This window comes from Phaenicophaeus curvirostris, chromosome 12 (genome assembly GCF_032191515.1).
Source record: "Phaenicophaeus curvirostris isolate KB17595 chromosome 12, BPBGC_Pcur_1.0, whole genome shotgun sequence".
In the NCBI taxonomy this organism is placed as follows: domain Eukaryota; kingdom Metazoa; phylum Chordata; class Aves; order Cuculiformes; family Cuculidae; genus Phaenicophaeus; species Phaenicophaeus curvirostris.
The window spans coordinates 9783854-9803403 of record NC_091403.1 but is presented as its reverse complement, the minus strand read 5'-3'; the positions used below and the strand labels follow the sequence as shown (position 1 = coordinate 9803403).

The 19550-nt window shown below is 41.0% G+C and overlaps 1 protein-coding gene across 1 annotated transcript in view; it reads left to right on the top strand.

Moving 5' to 3' along the window:
* AGBL1 (AGBL carboxypeptidase 1) overlaps positions 1 to 19550 on the top strand; it is a 278150-nt gene that overhangs the window by 28481 nt on the left and 230119 nt on the right. The window contains exon 6 of the mRNA XM_069867250.1: positions 18254 to 18291. Within this exon, the coding sequence (XP_069723351.1) occupies positions 18254 to 18291 (38 nt within the window). The remainder of the gene's footprint in view (positions 1 to 18253; positions 18292 to 19550) is intronic.

Below are 19550 nucleotides of genomic sequence, written 5' to 3'. Positions count from 1 at the left end.
AGAGCTATTTATTTAGCCAGCTAAGATGTGGAAACAAGATACATAACTCTATTTATTTTTCCTGGTGGCAAAGCTCTGGGTTATTTAGAAATAGTCTCCCATGCTCCAATTGACCTTCTCTGGGTTCATGCCAAGTAGCTCTGATTCCCCTGAGTCTGTGACTCATGGACTTTATTGGTCTTAGTTAGGCATTTGAGATCTTCAGGTTGCTGGTGCCATAACTGTGTAGATCTCTCCAGGATCCATATCCCAAGCAAAAACCACAAGAAAAAATGCAAAACTTGCTGAGGTTTAGAAAACTCTTGAGTTAAGGACTATAAAATCCATTCAAGATGGAAACTATAGACTGTCTTGCCCATTTCTCATGATGCTGTGCTGCAGAGAAAGTTTTCTGATACCTTTTATAGGGGCAGTTTAAAATAAAGCCAGATGATGTTCTCTTTTCTCAGTTCTGTTTATGTCAGTAACTGGGATATTTGATACAAGCATGTGTGTGGGATGCTCAAATCTTCACTCCATCAACACCTTCTCTAATGCAACATCCCTGACACCCCACAGAGTGCAATGACCCCTGCTCCTTTCACCTTCCACCTTACTTATTTTCCATAAGTTCTGTATCTTCTACCCTTCTCCTACTTTAGTGTCTCTTTCAACACCCTTACTCATTCTTCCAACTTACTTTTTCTGAAAGATATTTGGATGTGTTTTGGGCAAATGGATGTGGAAGGTGATAGTGGCAGATGTTTGCTCTCTGGTCAACCAGGAGTTGGGTCTCTTCTGCATGACTTGTCTCCAGGTAGCCAAGCATCAGATATTCTCCTCAGGCTGTTGGCATGTCAAACTGATGGCTTTGAAGACTATATATTGTCTGTGGCTTTGTGCTATGCAGGCCTTTTCTAAGGCTTCTCAAGTTGCATATAGACTATCGAAGTGAATAAAAACAAAAATACAGAATTTATGATTCTTTCGTATGAGGAACACCTGTGTTTTATAAAATGGCACATGAGGATGTGACTTGTGTCTGAGTTGCTACCTCCATAACATTATCGCTTTCTGTTGTTAAAAGGTTGGTGCATAGAATTATTTCTGTGGTCTTTTAAAAAAGCATTTTAAGGAGTCTTTTAAGTCTTTGGCTCTCAAATCTCTTTGAGTTCATCTACTTGCCAGACTGAGCAGATCTGGCTAGTCACAAGTGATCAAATAATCTTCCTAAGAGAGACTGCAACAATAATGAGAATTCGTCAGAATTAAACTCTCCATTCCGTGAATATTCACAAAACTTGGCTTTCTGCACTAGGCTGTTCCAGTAAAGTTTGACTGCTTAATTAAAAGTGGAGAGCGAATAAAAAAGGTCTGGGAATGTTGCCAAATTAATTCAGTAGAAAAATGTGACATGCAGAAATTATCTGCCTTTGTTCATGCCCAGCATTGCCCACTCCTGACATTTGATCACAATTCTTCTTATGTTGGTGCTTATGTTGGTCCCATGTCCTCAAACACTTGCTGATAATCTCCCTTCCCATTAAATGGAGAAAATAATCTCACATAGCTATTCCATCTGAGGTGGATACCTGGACTTCTCACGTGTGAAAGGAAGAAAGAAGCAAAGTTTTCTTCACCTGTATCAAATTTTTTGCCTTTGGAAACTTGAGGGGGCTTGGAAGTGTTTATTTCTCTCTGCTGACTGTGGCATTAAGTGTGGAGTGGGTGATTTGGAAGTATTATGATGGGCATTTAGGGCTGGGTCAGGTAGGTGGTTCCTGGGAGAGATTTGGGCAATGCAGTCCTCTCCAGCTTGTGCAAGAGTTCAAAACCTTTTTCCTTGGTGGTGTGTGCGTGGGGGTGATTTGAGGTGGGGAGCGATGTGTGGATTTGAAACATGCAAGAATAATGATGACACTGTTGCTATGGTCAAGAAGGGATTTCTGTGTCCTAGACTTCTGTCACAATGTGGAGCTGAGAGGAAGGTTTGCACTGGACTACTGAAAGCAGAGCTTATGCAAGTGAAGAGGCCTATGTCAGGGTGATCAAGGGGCACACCTAAAGCTAAAAGCACAAATCTGATGGGTCTGTATTTAACCAGCTGTTGTGTCAGATTGACCAAGGAAAATACAAAGGCCCTGGAAATGCTGAAGATTTAAGAGGCTGTATTGTTCTTCAAAACATGCTTTTAATACATGAAAACACATATTACTCTGTTTTTTTTTTATAAAACTTGTTTTGTCTGCGCACAACTGAGATTCCTTTTTCTCACCTTGCTGCTTTTGATAAAAGATAAAATGTAGGTGTTCAGCCCATAGTGTTGAAAATTGACAAAGCTGCCACATTAATAAAAGCTTATAAAAGTGATCTCCTGTGACCTTAACAACAAGAGAGGAAAGCAGAATGGCAGTGGGCACGTCTATTTTAGACAAAAAGAGAAGATGCACGTAGTAGGTATGACCTGAATACTAGAATTCTCTTCTGTTAAGAATCATGAAGAGACACGTGGAAGAGATCTAATTGCAAATGTGTCCTAGACCAAGTGGAGGGAGTGTAGCTTCTTCAAGCTACCACCATATATGTTTGCTAAAATTCCATCTTATGGTTTGTTCTAAATATTCAGCTGCTCTCTGCTTCAAGAGAGGAATGTGTTGCATGGCCATTGCCAGCCAATGCTTTGAGAACGAGAAGAAACTCAACGCACCAACATGGTAATTTGTTCCTCTGCAACCTGATATGGTAGCCGCTTTGATTGATTCTTTTTGAGGAATGCTTCACATACAGCTTTATGCCTTTGTTTATTTGGCAATGATCCCTGATACGAGATCAAAAGCGAATCACCCTTAATTCCTCTTGTTAGTCTGTGTTTTGCTACTAATTGTGTTGAGCGGTTTGGATATTTAATTGGAAACTAACATACGATTCTGTTGGAATGTGGTCAGAATTAATCAATGCTTAGTGCCTGTTATTCTCAAATTGCTATTTGGTTCATTTGATCCTGGTAGAAAATTCACAGGAGGGGCTGAAATTTCTCTTGAGTTATGTCACAACTAAATTACATGCTTCCCCATCTGCACTTGATCTACGTGGGATTTGGCCTAGAATTCCCACTAAATAAAACTGGTATAATACTGCTCTGAATTAAATGGTCCCAGAAACAGGTGAAGAAATGTTGTCTTTAAAATTCTTGTTTATATTGAGTGTCTTTTCAACTTGACTAGTATCTTGGGTAATATGGGGCAGAGGTGAGTATATCTCTGAGATAAGTAAATAAATCCTAGTGTTCAAATTTAATGCAATGAGCCATTGTAATAGAAGAAGCTACTTTGGAGTCAGAGGTAGCCCAGTCTTATGCAGTTCCTTTTTCTCTGTTATTTACATGGTATCTGTGGGTTCTCTCAAAGAATGACTTGTTCTAATATTAATAATAAATAAAAAAATCTCAGACTAATGGTAACTCAGTGCTGCTTGGTAGAGTCAGTACAATTGCATTGCAGAATTATACTTTACTGGCACTGTACTATTAATAGCAGCAGAAGAAAGAAATAAAAAAAATTAAGAGATAGAGACAAGGGAAAGAAGATGCTTTCAGGCGAGATTTGAAAATGAAGAATTGATGAAGCAGAGAGGAATACCCTATACCAGGGTTGTATACCACATGGCCAGACAAACATGTTGCATACAGAAACCCTGGTGCCATCTCTTGGTAGCCTCTGGTATGACACGATTAAGCCCAGGTTCACCTGCCCCTGTGGCATAAGAAATTGGTGAATGAATGAACACTATATAAAGGAGAAATCCATTTTTAAGCCTAAATAGATATGCCATGGGAAATGGTGGAAGTGGTTTATAAGTGGACCCTCTTAGTGAGATTGTTATTCTGGAAGAGACATTTGCTTTTTTTCTTTTAGGTCTAGTTTGTGTTTTACTTCTGTTTCATATGGAAAAGATGAAATACTTTCAGCTGAGAGCCTTTGCTTGCCCCGTATTTCTTCCCCTTTGGTGATCTAGTGGGGTTGTATTTGGAAAGATGGTACGAAAGCAAGTTGCTCCTGTTCTTGAGTCCTTGACTTTTCACAGGCAGTGGCTCTGGCAGATGCAGTTGATGGCTCACTTCACATGATGGCTTTGGATATGCCTATACTGATGTTTCCTTGTAGCTGAGTACAATAGTCTCAATGGAGGGTAGGTCAAGACTGGCATATACTGGTTATGCGAAGTATTTTGTAAATAGCACAGAAGGAATGGAGGGAAATAAAATTAAACAAAAAATGAGAACAGAACTAGAAGAGTTCCAAAATATTTTGTAGTCTAGGAAGAAATGGAGTGTTTGGGATGACTTCTGGGATTGGATCATCTGTGAGATGAGTGGATAAGATACTCCTGATCTGGAGGTGCAGAGAGAAGGCTTTAACCAGTGGTGATAGGGCCGTATGAGTTAAAAAAGCCAAAAGTCTAATAATAGAAGACAGAACATCTCTGTCTGAAGTGCTAATCTGACATGGTGTGTTACTGTTGACAAATCACCTGCGATAAGACTTTTCAAGAGGCAGAGAGGGGAGGAAATGTGAAAGAGGAGAGAAAAGCAGTAGCAAATTTCTGAGAGATTTTATGTTTGAGGAGGATGCAGTTGAAGTGGACTGTGGAGTGAACATGGAGCTGGCAAAATGAGGACAGACTTGAGCAACACAGTTGTGTGAACTTATGAGAGTGTTTGAGGACATTAAGCACCAAAGCTTTCAGAAAGCATCAGACAGCCCTGGGGGACTGGAGGGAAGGGATTTCTGAACAGAACCTATCTGAATTTACTTGTAGAGGTGATAAGCAGGTGCCTAGCTTGCCTGTTTGCTTGCATCCATTTTTCCTATATCAAGGAGACAAAGAATTCCCCATCAGAAATCATTGAGTTGGATAGTGATCTGAATCTCTGATAGAAGCCAGAGACTGAGTAGACAAAGCTGAGAGCACTCACTTGTGTGTCAGGGAATATGAGAACCCAGGAATCTCCTCTCCTTTGCCTGTCACTTGATATATTGTCATATCTCCTGCCATCCAGAAATTTGTTACCCTTACGAAGGGGGTAGAAAGTAGCTGTAAAATTCTCCACACAAAAACTTTCACTCCAGAGGTAGATAAGGGAATCTTGGTGGAAAAAATGCTGAAAAGAAGCCTCAGTGTAGAGCTTCTGCAGCAACAATTTCGCGCAATTCTGGGCCTGAGCAGATGCTCTCCCCACAAGGGAAGCAGCCCTAAGGGTCCTGGGGTTGCTATGGCTATTTTCCAGCTTCACCAGTGTTGGCAATGCTGGCAGGTGAAATGTAAGTCAGTCTCTAGAACTATCAGTGGTTTTGAAGCGCAACAGTGATTAGACCTGCCCTGAGCAGAGTTATATGACACAGTGTCGAAGCCCTTACCAACAGCCTTTCTAGGCTAGGATTCCCTGTCCTGATAGCACTGTTGGAGTCGCACCAGCTTTAGCAGCTGCAGAGTAGCTGGTTTTAGAGATACAGAGGCACCACGACTGATTCATTTCCAGTGGTCAGGAGAGAGAGAACTCCAGAGTCTTCAGTCTCTTTCAGGCTTTTGTGTAGTTATTGAACACTGATTAGGAAGAGTAAAAGAGAAATCTTAAATACTAAAGTATTTACCAACTAAAGGTGAAATGAATTTTATTAGGGAGAGAAGGTTTTGTATCAGCAGTGCTACAGATGCAGCATAGGTCTTTGGCTTGCCAACACTGTCAGGGCTCTTCTCGATCTCTTTATCTTCAGGTCAACACTTGGAATGGCAGCAATGCCAGTAAAGTCTGTAAATAAACCCAGAGCTGAGCTGCTCTGGGACATGTTCAGAGACAGCGCTTGGAACGTGGAGGGGAGAACATGAAAACTTGAGGAAGTGGCTGGTGAAGAAGCACAGGGCTGCTGACTCCTAATGTGCCTGCAGCTCTGGGGTTGGGAATGGAAACTCCCCTTGAAGTGTAATCTTTGGAAAGGTCATGGCTCTGAAACTGAGCTTTTACTGTTAGCCTGCAGCAACAGCCAGACCACTACAGAAGAAAAAAAGAAAATCATCCCAAATCTTTGGCACATCACCTATACGTATTTCTTCCCTCTCCTGTGTTTAATCAGTATAGACTGGACCTTGTGTGGACCATAGGACATACATTGCAATGGCACAACAGCTCTCACTGTCTGCTCAAAAGCTTCATTTCCTTGTTGTTGTTTGTTGTTGTTTTAAATTATGGTTATGTATTTGTGGTTATTCCAGCTTTCACCATCTTCCAGGCTTTTCTGCATAGAAAAACAGGGCACATGGAAGAACCATCTTGATAATGCTCATAATTTTTACTGTGATGCTTAATTATTTATCCTCATTGCTTAATTCTTATACTTACATCTCGTATTCTACCAGCCTTGGCTTTGATATGGTCTGTTTTCAAATCCTAGAATTTGGCTTGATTATGTCAGATGGAAGCTTTCCAATGAAAGAGAGGAAAAAAAATATACTAACTTTTAATACTTAAGCTTCTACAATTTCCTGCTTCAAAAAGCCCTGCAGTTATGCCAGTGTGACATTACAGATTTCAAACAGCAATTATCAGGAGAATTTCGCCCAGTATTTGCTGGATTTTGGCTTATTACTGACTTTTTCTTCCTTCTAAATCCTCTAGCTAAATGTTGTGAGGAACAGGCACCAGGACTAATATGTGACCAGACTCAAGGCTTTCAACTAGCCTTGCAAGCTTCCTAATGATGCAGTTTCACTCAAGGCACACTGCTTGCTCTTAAATATCCTTGCTTGTAGATGTGGGGGTGAAACCTGATGGGGTGCTTTGTCTGCCCCTGGTGGTGCAGTCTTCCCATTCATGCTCTCAAAGTCTGAATGCATCTTGCAAGTTGAATCTCAGTCACCAGCTGGGCAAAGTCCTCTATGGAAGGCAACATGACTGAGCTAAGAGAATGCTGTTTCGCTGACTCTTGAGCATACTAATACTTACTTCTCAGGACCTGTACCTATGCTATTCCCATTGCCATATTGTATAGCTTGTTGTTGGTGTTCGACATGCTAAATATCTGAGCTACCATGGTTGCAGAGAGCCTTATCTCTGACCTGCAGCCTGTAGGTTGCCCTTCCTGCAGTAAGATGTTCTACTTCTGTCCTACCTAAGTTACAAAGATGTGGATAGGACAACGACAAATTCACAGTGGGTATTGGAGTTGTGGTGCATCTGCTGCTGTGTTTGAGGCTGTGGCCTTTTGTGGTGGTGGTTCAGCCTGCTTGCACAGACAGCCTCTGCCGAGGATGCAGCCTCATTTGCATCATCTAGCCTGTTTAGTTTGAACCTGATCACATGTCCTCAGATGACTCTTCTGTTCTTCTGATCACAACTTGGAGAACTTGCGTAAAGAAAGCTGTCGCAGGGCAGTGAAAGCTTGTTCACTTTCCATACCTTGGCTTTTTTTCCTGCAAAGATGTGTCCCTGTGTGCATACTACACAATAGAGCAGCAGCCCCATTTCCCCCACTCATCTGTCAAGCAAAGCAAACTACAGAATGGCAGGGGGAGGCAAATAGCAAGATGGCTTTTTTTCTGCTATACCTTTATTGAAAATCCCAGGCAAGTTAATAATCTTCCCTCCCTGCTCTGCAGTTGTAACATCTATTTTCCCAAAGACTTCGTGCTTACTGTATTTGCCTGTGGCAAAGCTAGTCAGTACAATATGTTTCTAGTACCATTCTACATGTGTTTTGCAGTCTTCTATTTCAACAACACAGAGTGGGTAAAACTGGCTTTTCTTTTGCATACTAGACAGATTTGAAATATTTCTTATAAACTGGTTGTTGGTGTTGACTGAAGGGACCTAGGTTGGTGACAACTGAGTTTTCTGAGTGAATGTCTGCATTTTCAGAGATATTTAGATGTGTGAAGATGAAAGGCAATGCAACTGTAACAGAAAGCCTCTCGGCAGGTTAAAGGCCTAACTCATACAGTTAAAAGGTAATTCTGACCGTGGTATACAAAGTGGCTTTGAAAAATCCTGCTGAGTGCTAGCTGCGTGTTTAGGTGTAAAAATGCTCTTTAAATTCAAGTCAAGATGCCTAATGTGAATCTATAAGATAACGTTGCTTTGTATTTCCCAAGCATGTTTATATGTTGTTCTCAATTTTAGACTAATTTAATAGTGCTCAGTATGGTGTTCCCACACAGCTTACAAATAAATACCCCAGTATTGCCAAGCGTGTTCATATTCAGCAGTATCAGTTAGGACCATTATGCTGTTAAGTGCCCAATTCACGGTAAATTCAGTGCTGAAGAGCTAAGCACCTGTGTGAGGGAACACAGTCATTGGAAGAGAAGAAAAGGGGGGATAGTTGAAAAACAGGAGAAAAATGATGACAGCTTCTGCATATTATCTTCTACATATTTTGTTGAAATTCCACTTGCATGTGAGGTTTTCTGGCAGTTCTAGCTCTGACCAGCATCCTCAGGGATTTAGGTAAGAGTGAGGTAAAGAAATTGCCTAACCTGTATGCATAACAAGGGAAACTGTTTGCCTACTTGAGAAGCACATCAAGACTGATAAATGGAAAGTGTTGCATGCAAGATTAATTGGCATCAATATGTTTTTCCAATTGCTCCCTACTGCAAAAATGGATGTAACACTGTGTGCTGCCAGTGCTGCAGCTGATGTGTAAACACTCATACATTCAAACCGTGGCCTTGTAGTGCAACAGGGAGACTGTAACTGGACACTCGCCAACAGGCAGAACTGACTAGGGCTATAGGGTCATGTTATGAAATTATTGCTAGTTCACAATCATGCAAGTTGCATCTTGTCATGCAGCACAGGGAGAATGATTTTATTAGCTTTACCTGCATGAAATGGCTTCTTGCTCTGGCATATTCAAAGAAACTCTGAAAGCCAGCTCTCTTCCCTGGAGGTTTTAAAATTTTAAGTTTCTTTTGGCTGGACTTTATGGGTGTACTTCACCTGAATAGGCCCAATGGGGCGAGGAAGGTGCATCTAAACTCAAAGTGATGTATCTATTTCAAGAGTCTTGTAATATGGGCACAGTATCATTAGATGAAAAAGAACAAATGGTTTTTATCTTATGTTCAATATTGATCATTCCTTCATTTATTCTGAAGCATCTGGCTTTTGCTTAAAGAAAAAGCTACCACAAAAGTCCCACTTGTTTCTCAATAGAGACCAAGGAAAATGGTGATTTCTCAGTCCTTCAGTTTCATATTTTGTGTTCAAGTGTCTTAAATTTTATACATTTTTAAGATTAGTTTCCCTGAAAGGTATTTAGCTTTGTTTTTTTAACAACCAAACAGAAACTTCAAACAAAACAAAGCTCAAAATCCTAAGCAATGAAACTTTCGGAATGGCTGAAATGAAAACTCAGATTTCCCATCCATTGCAGCAGCCTAGTTACATGCAGTAAAGGTTGCTGTTTCAAACACTGCTGCTTTACAGCTCAAAATTACCTGTCATTACCAAGTGCTTTTTAAAAACGTTGTACCCTGAGATTACTGCTGCCTTAGAGATGGTTTGTACTAACCAATACTTAGGGAGAACTACAGCTCTTAGCCTTGATTACTTTGTAACCAGTCTCCCTTTTGTGCTCTCAAATAGCTCTGGGCACAAGCAAGGACACGTTAGATACCTCGCTACCTGGACTGTCAGCAACACAAGCTACTCTTGGATGTCTCGCTACTAGCAGTTGATATATATAAAATAAAAATCTTGCAGTTGTTCACAGGCAATAAAGGGTGAGTGCAGGCTCACCTTCTGGCATCATAAACCCTGGGCACCCCCAAGCTCTTCCTTCCCTTCTGTAGTTCACCATCAGGGACTCCTCAATGGCAAAACACCTGCGATTAAATCTATCTTAATGAGGACAGAAGTCTTAGTTGCCCTGCTGAGATATGAGCATCAGGTTCTTGGGTTTGTCAGCAAGCAGTGTCCTTTGGCTTCATCATGGAGTAAGCAGGGCTTCACCAGGTATATGAATGATGCCTCTCTCCCTGCACTTGCTCTGGATATCCATAGCATTCAGAAAAGTGAGGCAGAAAAATTCATAAGCAAGCAGAACAGGGCTGAGTCTCTGCCCCACGCACTGAGTATCGAGCTTGCTGTGAGCATAATGTGTGTCAGTCCTTCCGCTGTCCAGAGAAAAAGTTGCCAGGCATGGTGAACTCACAAGCTATGGAATAAACTGATGACTAAGGAGTGAGCCAACGGGCCACTGAACTTTTTGTCACTTGTAACTGAATTGGGATTGGAAGACAGCTCTCTGAAAGAAGGAGGGGGATTTAACCCCACTGGCTAACATGCTTTAATCGTGTATGAGATCTTTTGTAGGGTTGTGCTGGTGTTAGTAGATGTGGCCTCGTTGAGTATCCTTACCACTTCTCTTAATCAAGGATACCATCAACCCCCTTTCTCAGTCACCCTGCATACATTCTTTGGATGGGAGAGGTGGATGTCAGCCTGAAACTGCCTGCGTGATGAATCTGTTAAGAACCCTGTCTGATTGCGATCCTTCCAGCCCCTTCATCTTGATGTGAATGACAAGCTGTCGCAATCTGCCTCAGCCATATTGGTGACATCTGACCCTGGAGAGGGAGTTGACAGGAGTGGGAAATCTTCTGAGGTACGGCTTCTGCTGGAGGATGCGGTGCCAGCTCTGCACCACGCTGTAAGCAATACCTGGGCATTTGTTTGGCAAGGATTTAAGTGCATTTGCTGTACCTTGTTCTTTGTTACTACTTCAGAGCTAATTTAATTTAGAGGTGTAAAGAATAGGTTGAATTTTTAAGATACAGCTGCCTTTCCTTCTGTACTTGTACAGGAGAGAGGGGGAGGGTAGCATACTTGCAAGGATGCCTGGAGGATAACCCTGGAGTGACTCTTCTTTCTGGGAGGCAGAGATGAAAGAGGCTAGCAGACTGTACCTTTTCACTCTTAACTGAATAGACTCCAGGGAAATCAGAGATGTTTGGATACTGTAGTGAAGGATTTGAGCTGAACCTGTGAACAAAGACATGCATATTGTATCATCTGTGAGAGCTGAGGCTTTGGCATCACAACTATAACTTCTCTGATAAGGGTCAGCCTGTCTTTTGGAGAACACATTGACTTCACCAAAATGCAAGACAGGAGAAAATTTGTTCCTGGGTCTGTTGTAGGGTTAAAGAGCAGGGAATGTCACTCATTTTGCTGCTAGTTCTTGTTGACTATTAGCATTGACTTGGGAACCTGTGCACACTCTTTCCTCACAACCCTCCTCTCACAGTTAATAGCTGTAGAAATCTTCAGAGGTGGGGAGGAAATACTGTTCAGCATACAATTACTTTCTGTATTATTTTTTTTTGTTGGCTTACTAAATCTAGTCAGCAAAATGAATTACATCACAAAGAATATGTTCCATAGAAGATGTACATTTGTATTAAAGACAGCATATGCTTTTCTAGAAAAAAAAAGCTAGTCACTAGAACCGAAGTAAACTTTAGAAAAGGAGTGTGTGATTTTTATTTACTTTCCTTCAGCATTACACCAAAAGCACATCTGTGCACAACAGCTGGATCTCAACACTCCACCTGTTGTCAGTGTGTGGGACACTAAGGGCTGTGAGCAGGTTTTGCCTTCAGTATACATTTTAATGCCTAGTCAACAAGCTGGTATTACAGTGGATGTGATGATGGGTGTTTTTGTGTAAGTCCTAGACCAGCAGTGCTGTGAAAATGCCAGGAGCATAAGCAGCTTTTGCCCACTCATATTTCCAAGACTGATGAAGCTGCTGGTTTTAAGCCTTTAAAACAAAACAAATCACTGTACAAGTGCCTGCATATTTAAAATCTGTATTTCTGGGCCAAGAGGGAAAATGACTACTTAAGGCATCTGTCTTGGATGAGATCTACCTTCTGGTAGGATTTATAAAGCACTTATTGCCATGATGCCTACCTGTTGTTTCTAAGCATCTCTCAGTTGTCAAATTTTGAGTAAGTTGCTTGTGACTGTATAAACTCCAGTAGCTAAGTATGAGTCCCAGGGGTTGGAGGCAAAATGCAGCCAGGTGATACGTACACTCAAGGGTACCTAATTCTTCCCAGAGACAGGGGCTATGGAAGCTTAGGGGCTTTATGCCTATAAGCTGCAATACCTTGAGTGCTCAGTCAGGGTTTCCATTGTGCTAGATGCTGTACAAATATATATTGCATAGTCCCTGCCCCACACTGCTTATAATATAGATAAACATGGCAGCAAGTGAGTATACAGCAAAATAGAAGCACGAAGGGTGAAAGGAGGGAGCATGGGCTGAAGCAGTGTGGGTTGCCAGGCAGGGGCAGAACCTTTTCTTATGTGTCTATAAAAGTAGTGTTTTATGTCTTTATTATCCAGGTGCGATGGCCGTTAGGAATTAGATCAGGCATCAGGTTGCAGAGGTATTTAATGAAGGACCAAGTCATTAACTTTCATTCAATAATTTGAAGAGGATATTTTGTGTTTAAGGACATAAAAAGTACACTCTCGCAAGAGAAGGAAGACTGGTTAAATCACTTGGGTGCTGATTTGCCATCCCTGGAGGTGTTTAAAAGACGGATAGACAAGGTGCTCAGGGACATGGTTTAGTGGCAGATGGAAATGGTTGGACTTGATGATCTAAGAGATCTTTTCCAGCCTGGGGATTCTATGATTTCTTTGTTCAGTCTTTGGCTTCTCTGTTCCCTGTCTGTAGTTCCGATCTAGTCCTGAACAGATGGGCACCACTGTCAATGTGCCCTATTAGTACTAATATCCTTTCATGTAGTCCATCATTCTGTAGTGAGGTTTTTAATTTTCAGGAGTCTGTTTATTTATTTTTTTTAAACGCTAGGGTGCGACAGAAATAATTCATCTGTTCAAGAGACAGTGTTGTCCATCATACTGCCCAGCACTACAACCTGTAAACTGAGATCGAAGTGGAGGACGAAAACCTAAGAGATCCTGGCTTTCAGTCTCCACTCTTTGCAGTGATTTCCAGCTAACACTGTCCTGGTAGCTCAGATCTGAAGGGGTGACTTAGGCATAATATTTCTTTGTCTATGCTTTTTAACAGCCTAGTTTTACTGCATAATCCAATTGTGCTTTGGCTTAGGAAGTGGAGTTTTTCTTTGTTGTTCCTCCTGGTTCCTAAGCATGGGATCTGGAAGTTGCATTTTTCTATCTGTCTGCTAATTGTACTTCTGCCCTGATATCCAAGCTGCTAACTTGGAAACACTTCAAAGATTTCCGTTCTTCAGAGTGGCTGTCTCAGCTGCTACTACAGGGAGTTTTTAATGTTTTCTGATTATGGAGGAGCATTTATTATTATGCCTTTTAAGATGGGATAACTTTATTTATACTTTTTTTTTAAAAAAAAAATATACAAATGGGTCTCCTTTGAGATGTACTATGATTGACAAAACAGCTAAGATTTTACTCACGTATTGCTACAAAGAGCAGGAAATCAGAGAAAGGCATCTGGACAGATTTGGCAGGTCTTTTAATGATTTCTTCTTTTTTCCTCATCCCTTCTTAAGATGAATGCAGAATTCTGCACTGGGCATGCTATCAAATTTTCTAGTCTAGCATATGGCTCATCAAGTCATCTTTCTCGTGCTCCTAAGGTTTTCTTCTTGTTTCCATCATGCTTATGTCCTCTTCATCTCCTATCATCACCCTTGCCCCCTTCCTGCTCTTGTGCACAATTTATTGTCTCCTTTCTGCTTGTCTTTCTGTTCTGGGCTTACTCATCTTATTATATCTTCGGATACCACAAAAGATGCTATATGGTGTTAAGAAGTGCTGATGATATTGCAAAGACTAGTTGTCTGGCTTGCTGTAAACCTATTGATGCATCCATCTGCTTGCTACTTTTTTTTGGTGAAAGTCCATTCTGCATTGTCTTCTATGACTTCATATTTGTTTCCCACAGTACACTTAAATTTGTTCAGTATCAAGGATGGGTAATATTCTGGGGATACTTGCTGACAGCTGACTTAAAGTGTAAATTACAATGCTGATTTAAAGTCCAAGATTAAAACAAATGCAAGTAGATAACTTCATAAACAGTGTTGATGTGAACTCCTTTCCCAGGATAATTGTAGGTGCTAAGAGTTTGCAGAAATCCAAATGTGCCCAGGAAAATATAAGGAAGTAAAATCAACGAAAAGCTAAAAATCCTCACAAAAGCACCATTGTTAGCTTATGAAATCTCTGGACTCAATTGCTGGAGTCAGAAGCTGTTCTGGAAGTTGTAGTACTGTGGCTTCGCTGTCGTCTTTTAAGCTTCCCTTGGCTACTGCTGGCCAGAGGATACTCGATTATTTAGACTCTCAGCTTAAGCTGGTCCAGCTGCTCTTTTCTGGCCTGGCTGATTTAAATTTGTAATTAGAATACTTGTTTCTCATTTCATTTCCATTTTATCTATGATTAAAATGTAGGGATATAGGACTACAGTCATTCCTGGATCATGTTTTTTCAGACCCTTTCTTCATTGGCAACTGAGCCTAACAGTCCCATTATAAGCAATCCAAGCTCCCTTTTCAAAGTCATTAGGTTATTCATCCCATTGTTGCCAACAGGATATTTCAGAACTTAGTTTTTCCAGTCCTGAAAAACTGTCTTTTAATTTCCAGTTGAAATTTATTCATGGCCATTTTATATCCATTTGTCCTTGTGCCAATTTTGTTCTTTAGCATAAGTAGCTCTCTGCCTTCCTCGGTGTTTATTTCTCCCCCACCTAGTGTGTCTATGGAGAACAATCAACTCACCTCCCAACCATTATTTTGCTAAGGTGAGAAAACCGTGATCTTTAAGACTCCTCATGAGATACATCTCGTTACCATAATGCCTAGCACTTTTCTGCATGGTTCCTTCTGAGTACTGCACACAGCCATTCAGGCAAAGCCTTGCATGAAAACATTCTTGCTTTTCCTTCTCCACTGGCAGTGGCTTTCCTGAGACCTCATCTGTCCTTTTCATGGTTGTCACCTTGCTGGGTCATGCTTGTGCTCATCCTCTAATAGGATTCTATGGCCAGGGTGTCCTACTAATTTTCAAATTATGAGCCCCTTCTCATAACAGCAATTCTTATCAAAATAAACCCTAAAGGCATAACCTTGTACTTTAACTATCGAATTTCATCACATTTCTATGCTTCAGAACTCAAGAACTTCCTGAAAGGTATTCTGAACTCCCTGCTATTGGCAGCAACTCCTCACTTCACATGGTCAGTAGATTGTTAGTATGCTTACTCTCTGACTTTTTGTGCCAAGGTTATTAACAAAAAGATAAAATAAGTTCAGTCTCAAAACATCTTTGAGGGCTTTGACACAATTTCCTTCCAGACTAATAATTCCTCTTTCAGCATAAATCCTATCATTGCCTCTTTAACCAGTTCCTTACCCACGTTGCAATTCTTACACTAACCCCAATGTTCTCCAGTGTAGCTAATAATTTCCGGTGTGGCAGCATATCAAATGCTTTATTGAAGTACAAATAAATTAGATCTACCACATTTCCCTTGTCTAGAGGAATCAGTTATCTTGGCACAGAACAATATCAAGTTAGGCTGGTTTGATGTACTCCTGGTAAGTCCGTTTTATCCCTTAAACCCATTTTATCTGTTTTGCAGTTTATTTTCATGTCATTATTTATTTGTTCTTTCCAAATTTGTTCTAAAGTAATGCAATACTATTGAGGTCTACTGGGTCTGTACCTACTTATGACTAACTGTAGATTACATGCTGTAGAACATTCAGTATAGTGGATACTGCCTGTGCCAGAATCCTTGTGATGAATTGCAGTACTCAAAGAGATGAAATGTACTTGTTTGGTTCCACTTTATTTTATTGCAGTGCTATGTACAGGCATAGGCTGAGATGAGGTTGTGTCTAGGCTCTTAGTCTGGGATGTGGGAAATCCAGATATCTACAGCTGCAGGACTGTAATGTTGGTTCAGAAGTAGGTGGTAATTATGAAATTTTCTGATTCTGCTGAGTGGTAGTGCTGGGATCTGGGTGATACCACCTTTAATTTTATTATTGTTTTAGAGCACATCTGAATTTTCTGTCCCACAGTCCCATCTGGGTGGTTTTACTTACATCTTTATGCTAGTTTTGGATTTCTCAGCTTTAAAGGCCAAGCTGTTGCAAACCTAATCCAGCAGGTCACATTAAAAGCACAAATAGCTTTTATCCCTTGAGTCTGAGCAGACCAGGAGAAGAGAGGCAACCAGGGTTGATTAAGACTGTTGAAGGATCACTCATGGTATGGCCAGGAAGAATTTAGGTCTTCTGGGGGAATTGTGATGATGAGTTAAGTGATAATGGGGACATAAAGATAGTAGGACTAGTAAATTTCACCATCTGAGAACATGTCTTGGAAGGTCCGCAATCCTCTGAGGAGTCATGGCATTGTCTGTATACTATGTGGTTTACAGACCCCCAAAATGAGTTGGAGAATCTGGGTTTGATTGTTTTGCTGATGGGAGGTTTCCTGGCAGTGTTAATAATGACAGTGGCATAATTTCATAGTTCCACCGGAACTTTTTGCAATGGTCATAAGCAACACCCTCCCGAAAAGTAGATGCCAAGACGATATCCTTAGATCTCTTCTGATTGGAGCCAGAAACATTCTGGTCATTCTGTTGTTGCTCTGTTGTTCTGACACGTGACCTTAAACCTGCAAATGTAGGTATGTAATGTAGTCTCCTTTACAAGATACCTCCTTGAGCGTGAGCTTTGGGGAGATGGTCTGGATGGAATTTTAACTTTCTCAGAGCTGTTTACTTTGTCCCAAACTTTAGATCAGGGGAAGACTGAGTGATCAGTGGCTGTAGTGTATCCGCTTTTCTGAGCATGCTGAATAGCTGGTGGATGACAATGTTCCTCCCACCAGCTGAATAGCCACTGTTTACGTGGAGTTAAAGAAGCAGTGAGGCTGCGTTTCTACTGGTGAGATTTTTAGCTACAGATTTCCTGTTCTAGCTGTATTTGTGTGCATTTCTTTTGCAGTTTCTTTGTAATGCTTCTGCTGAATTCTGACAAATTAATTATAAAAGAATGATATTAGATAAGGATGTTGACCCAACATCAGCAAGAAACAGCTCTTGAATCTTTCTAATTCTCAGCTGCTGTTAGGACACACAATGAACAACAGCCTGATGACAAAAAATATTTCTATTTTGCTGCAGGATGATAATTGGCTCAGTATAGAAGTTAATACGATTCTATTTGGGGATTGGTTTGTAAAGAGATTACATTTTAAGGAATCTCTGGGCATGGAGGGTTTTGTAGCTGTATTTATTTAATAAGCTGTTGGCACTTGAAACTTTAGAGCAGTAAGCCAGGTTAGAACATGGATCTTCTTTCTCCAGCATAACATGACTGAAAAATAAAATCTTCTGAGGGGTTAGTGGAATGGAGATTGTACTATCTGAGGCAGAAACTTGCCCCAGATGGTGGAGAACACGGATGCCTCAGTTCAGCTTTTCAAGCTGCAAATACTAGTGACCAGCTCCCACTCAAACTAGTGCTATGCTGACTTAGGCAGGTTGAGTTGCTTCCTTGCACATTGAAATGACGCAGGTCAATGGGAAAATCTCTGTGTACCTCTCCCCTCTACGCACTTATTTTCTAAGCTCTGTGGAGCAAGAAGTCTTACCACAGAGCTTTAGAATCTTTCTTACAAGTCACTGATCTGAGTGGGGACCTTCACATGTCACTACAATACAAGACACTGTCATAATTAAAAGAAATTAAATTTTCTTTTCAGTTAAATCTTGTGGGAGGGAGGACAGAGGTGAAGCTTGTTTTGGGAAAATGGAGAAAGGACTGGAATTTGTCTGGAAATACGATGCAGAAGTTATTATCTACTGGTGTAGATAGGACTGGTTCTTGGAGGGGGCATGTGTTGAGTCTCTGATACAAACAAATATCTCTGGGGCAGCAGATTCAAGACTTGCTTCATTACTTTGGATATGTGGGTGTTGCTTTAAATGTAATGGTCACTACAAATCAGTGTACCACTAAAGCTAGAGGGCTAATAGTCTATAAGAATAACTGAGTCAGCCTCAGAGACTAGATCTTTCACTGATCTTTCACTGGAGTTCTGTCTAAGTCCATCAGAAGCTGTCAATTTATACCAGCTGGGAAGTTTGGCCCACAAGACTGTGAAGATGAAGATTACAAAAATTATCAAAGCAATTGACATTATTTCTCCACCTCTTTTTTTCTCCAGGGCAGCCATTGAGGCTCTGGCAGCTTTGCTGAAATCAAGTAAGTTTGTTTTGTTTTGGTGTTTTTCTTCAGATTCTTTCTGACTTTCCTTTCTGTGCTGTGCTGCTGGACAGAATGATTCGCTGAACCTCATTCTCCCTTGGTATCCCCCTCTTCCCTCAGTCTCAAAGAGTACTGCTTGGCAAAGAGAGGCAGTAATGCAGTACTTTCCTGTATGCCTAGATATGATTTTTGGAGCCCCATGGACAAACAGCGCTATGAGAGACAGTGCTCTAGGTCCAAGGAGAGCAAGCTGCTGAGGGATCCTTACTAGACCTTTATTTTGAGTGGTTTTCCTAGGGCTTGGTACAGTGGAAGAAATGGGTAACCTCTCCAGCTAGCAACAAATGCTTATTGTTCTGTTCCAGCATCACTGGAGAGAGGGGCCAGGAAGCAGCTGTCCTGTTGTGCTGTTTTACTATGTGCTTACGTGGTAACAATGACGCTGTTGGCAAAGACTTGGAAAACTTCTATAGTCTGAAAGAGATGACCTTATTCTCCTTTGCAAACTTATCAGGTCTGATAACGTGCACACAAGGCTGAGACCTAGTGCCTGTCGGAGTACAGCCCTGCTACGGCAGCCTGTGCTTAACATGTGCATCAGCTGGCTTGGGGTGTTGAAGACCTTAACATGGGTTCTTGGCCATGTGCTGCTGGTGTGACTGTTCTAAAATGAACATGCTACTTTTTTTTGCCTGTATCCTACCCATAAACACTTAGCTTTCTATTACCAGAATTTAATAAAGCTTCAATTAAGAAAGAGCACGCTTCTATTGCAGACAATGTACTCTAAAATAAATCACAATGGTGTATTGTCCTTCTCGCTCGCCCCTTTTCTTCTCCTCCTCTTCTCCTTTTCATAGTATTAGGAATAAATGCATTTGTGAAAAATTGTAGCCCTGGAAGCAATGCTTAAATGAGCATACAGCAATGAGATTGTGGCTGAGATACATCAGCAGAAGTGATGAATTCTGAAATAGTGCCTCAGTATTAACCTTGATGCCTAGATTTAGAGGTCACATTATTGCAACAAGGAAAGACCTTCCAATTTGGGCACTAAATCTTAATAAGGGGGTTGTGGGGCTATGCCACAGCTGTGTGCAGTATAAAAGCAAATTAGCCTTCAGAGTAGAAAGAAATTTACAGAGAAGTCTGGAAAAGAGGAGCAAGAGCTGAAAGCTCATCAGGCAGCTTGAGATTTTCTCCTGCAAGCTTTTTTATGATAAGTACTAGGACGTGAAATTCTGTTGTCCTAAGAT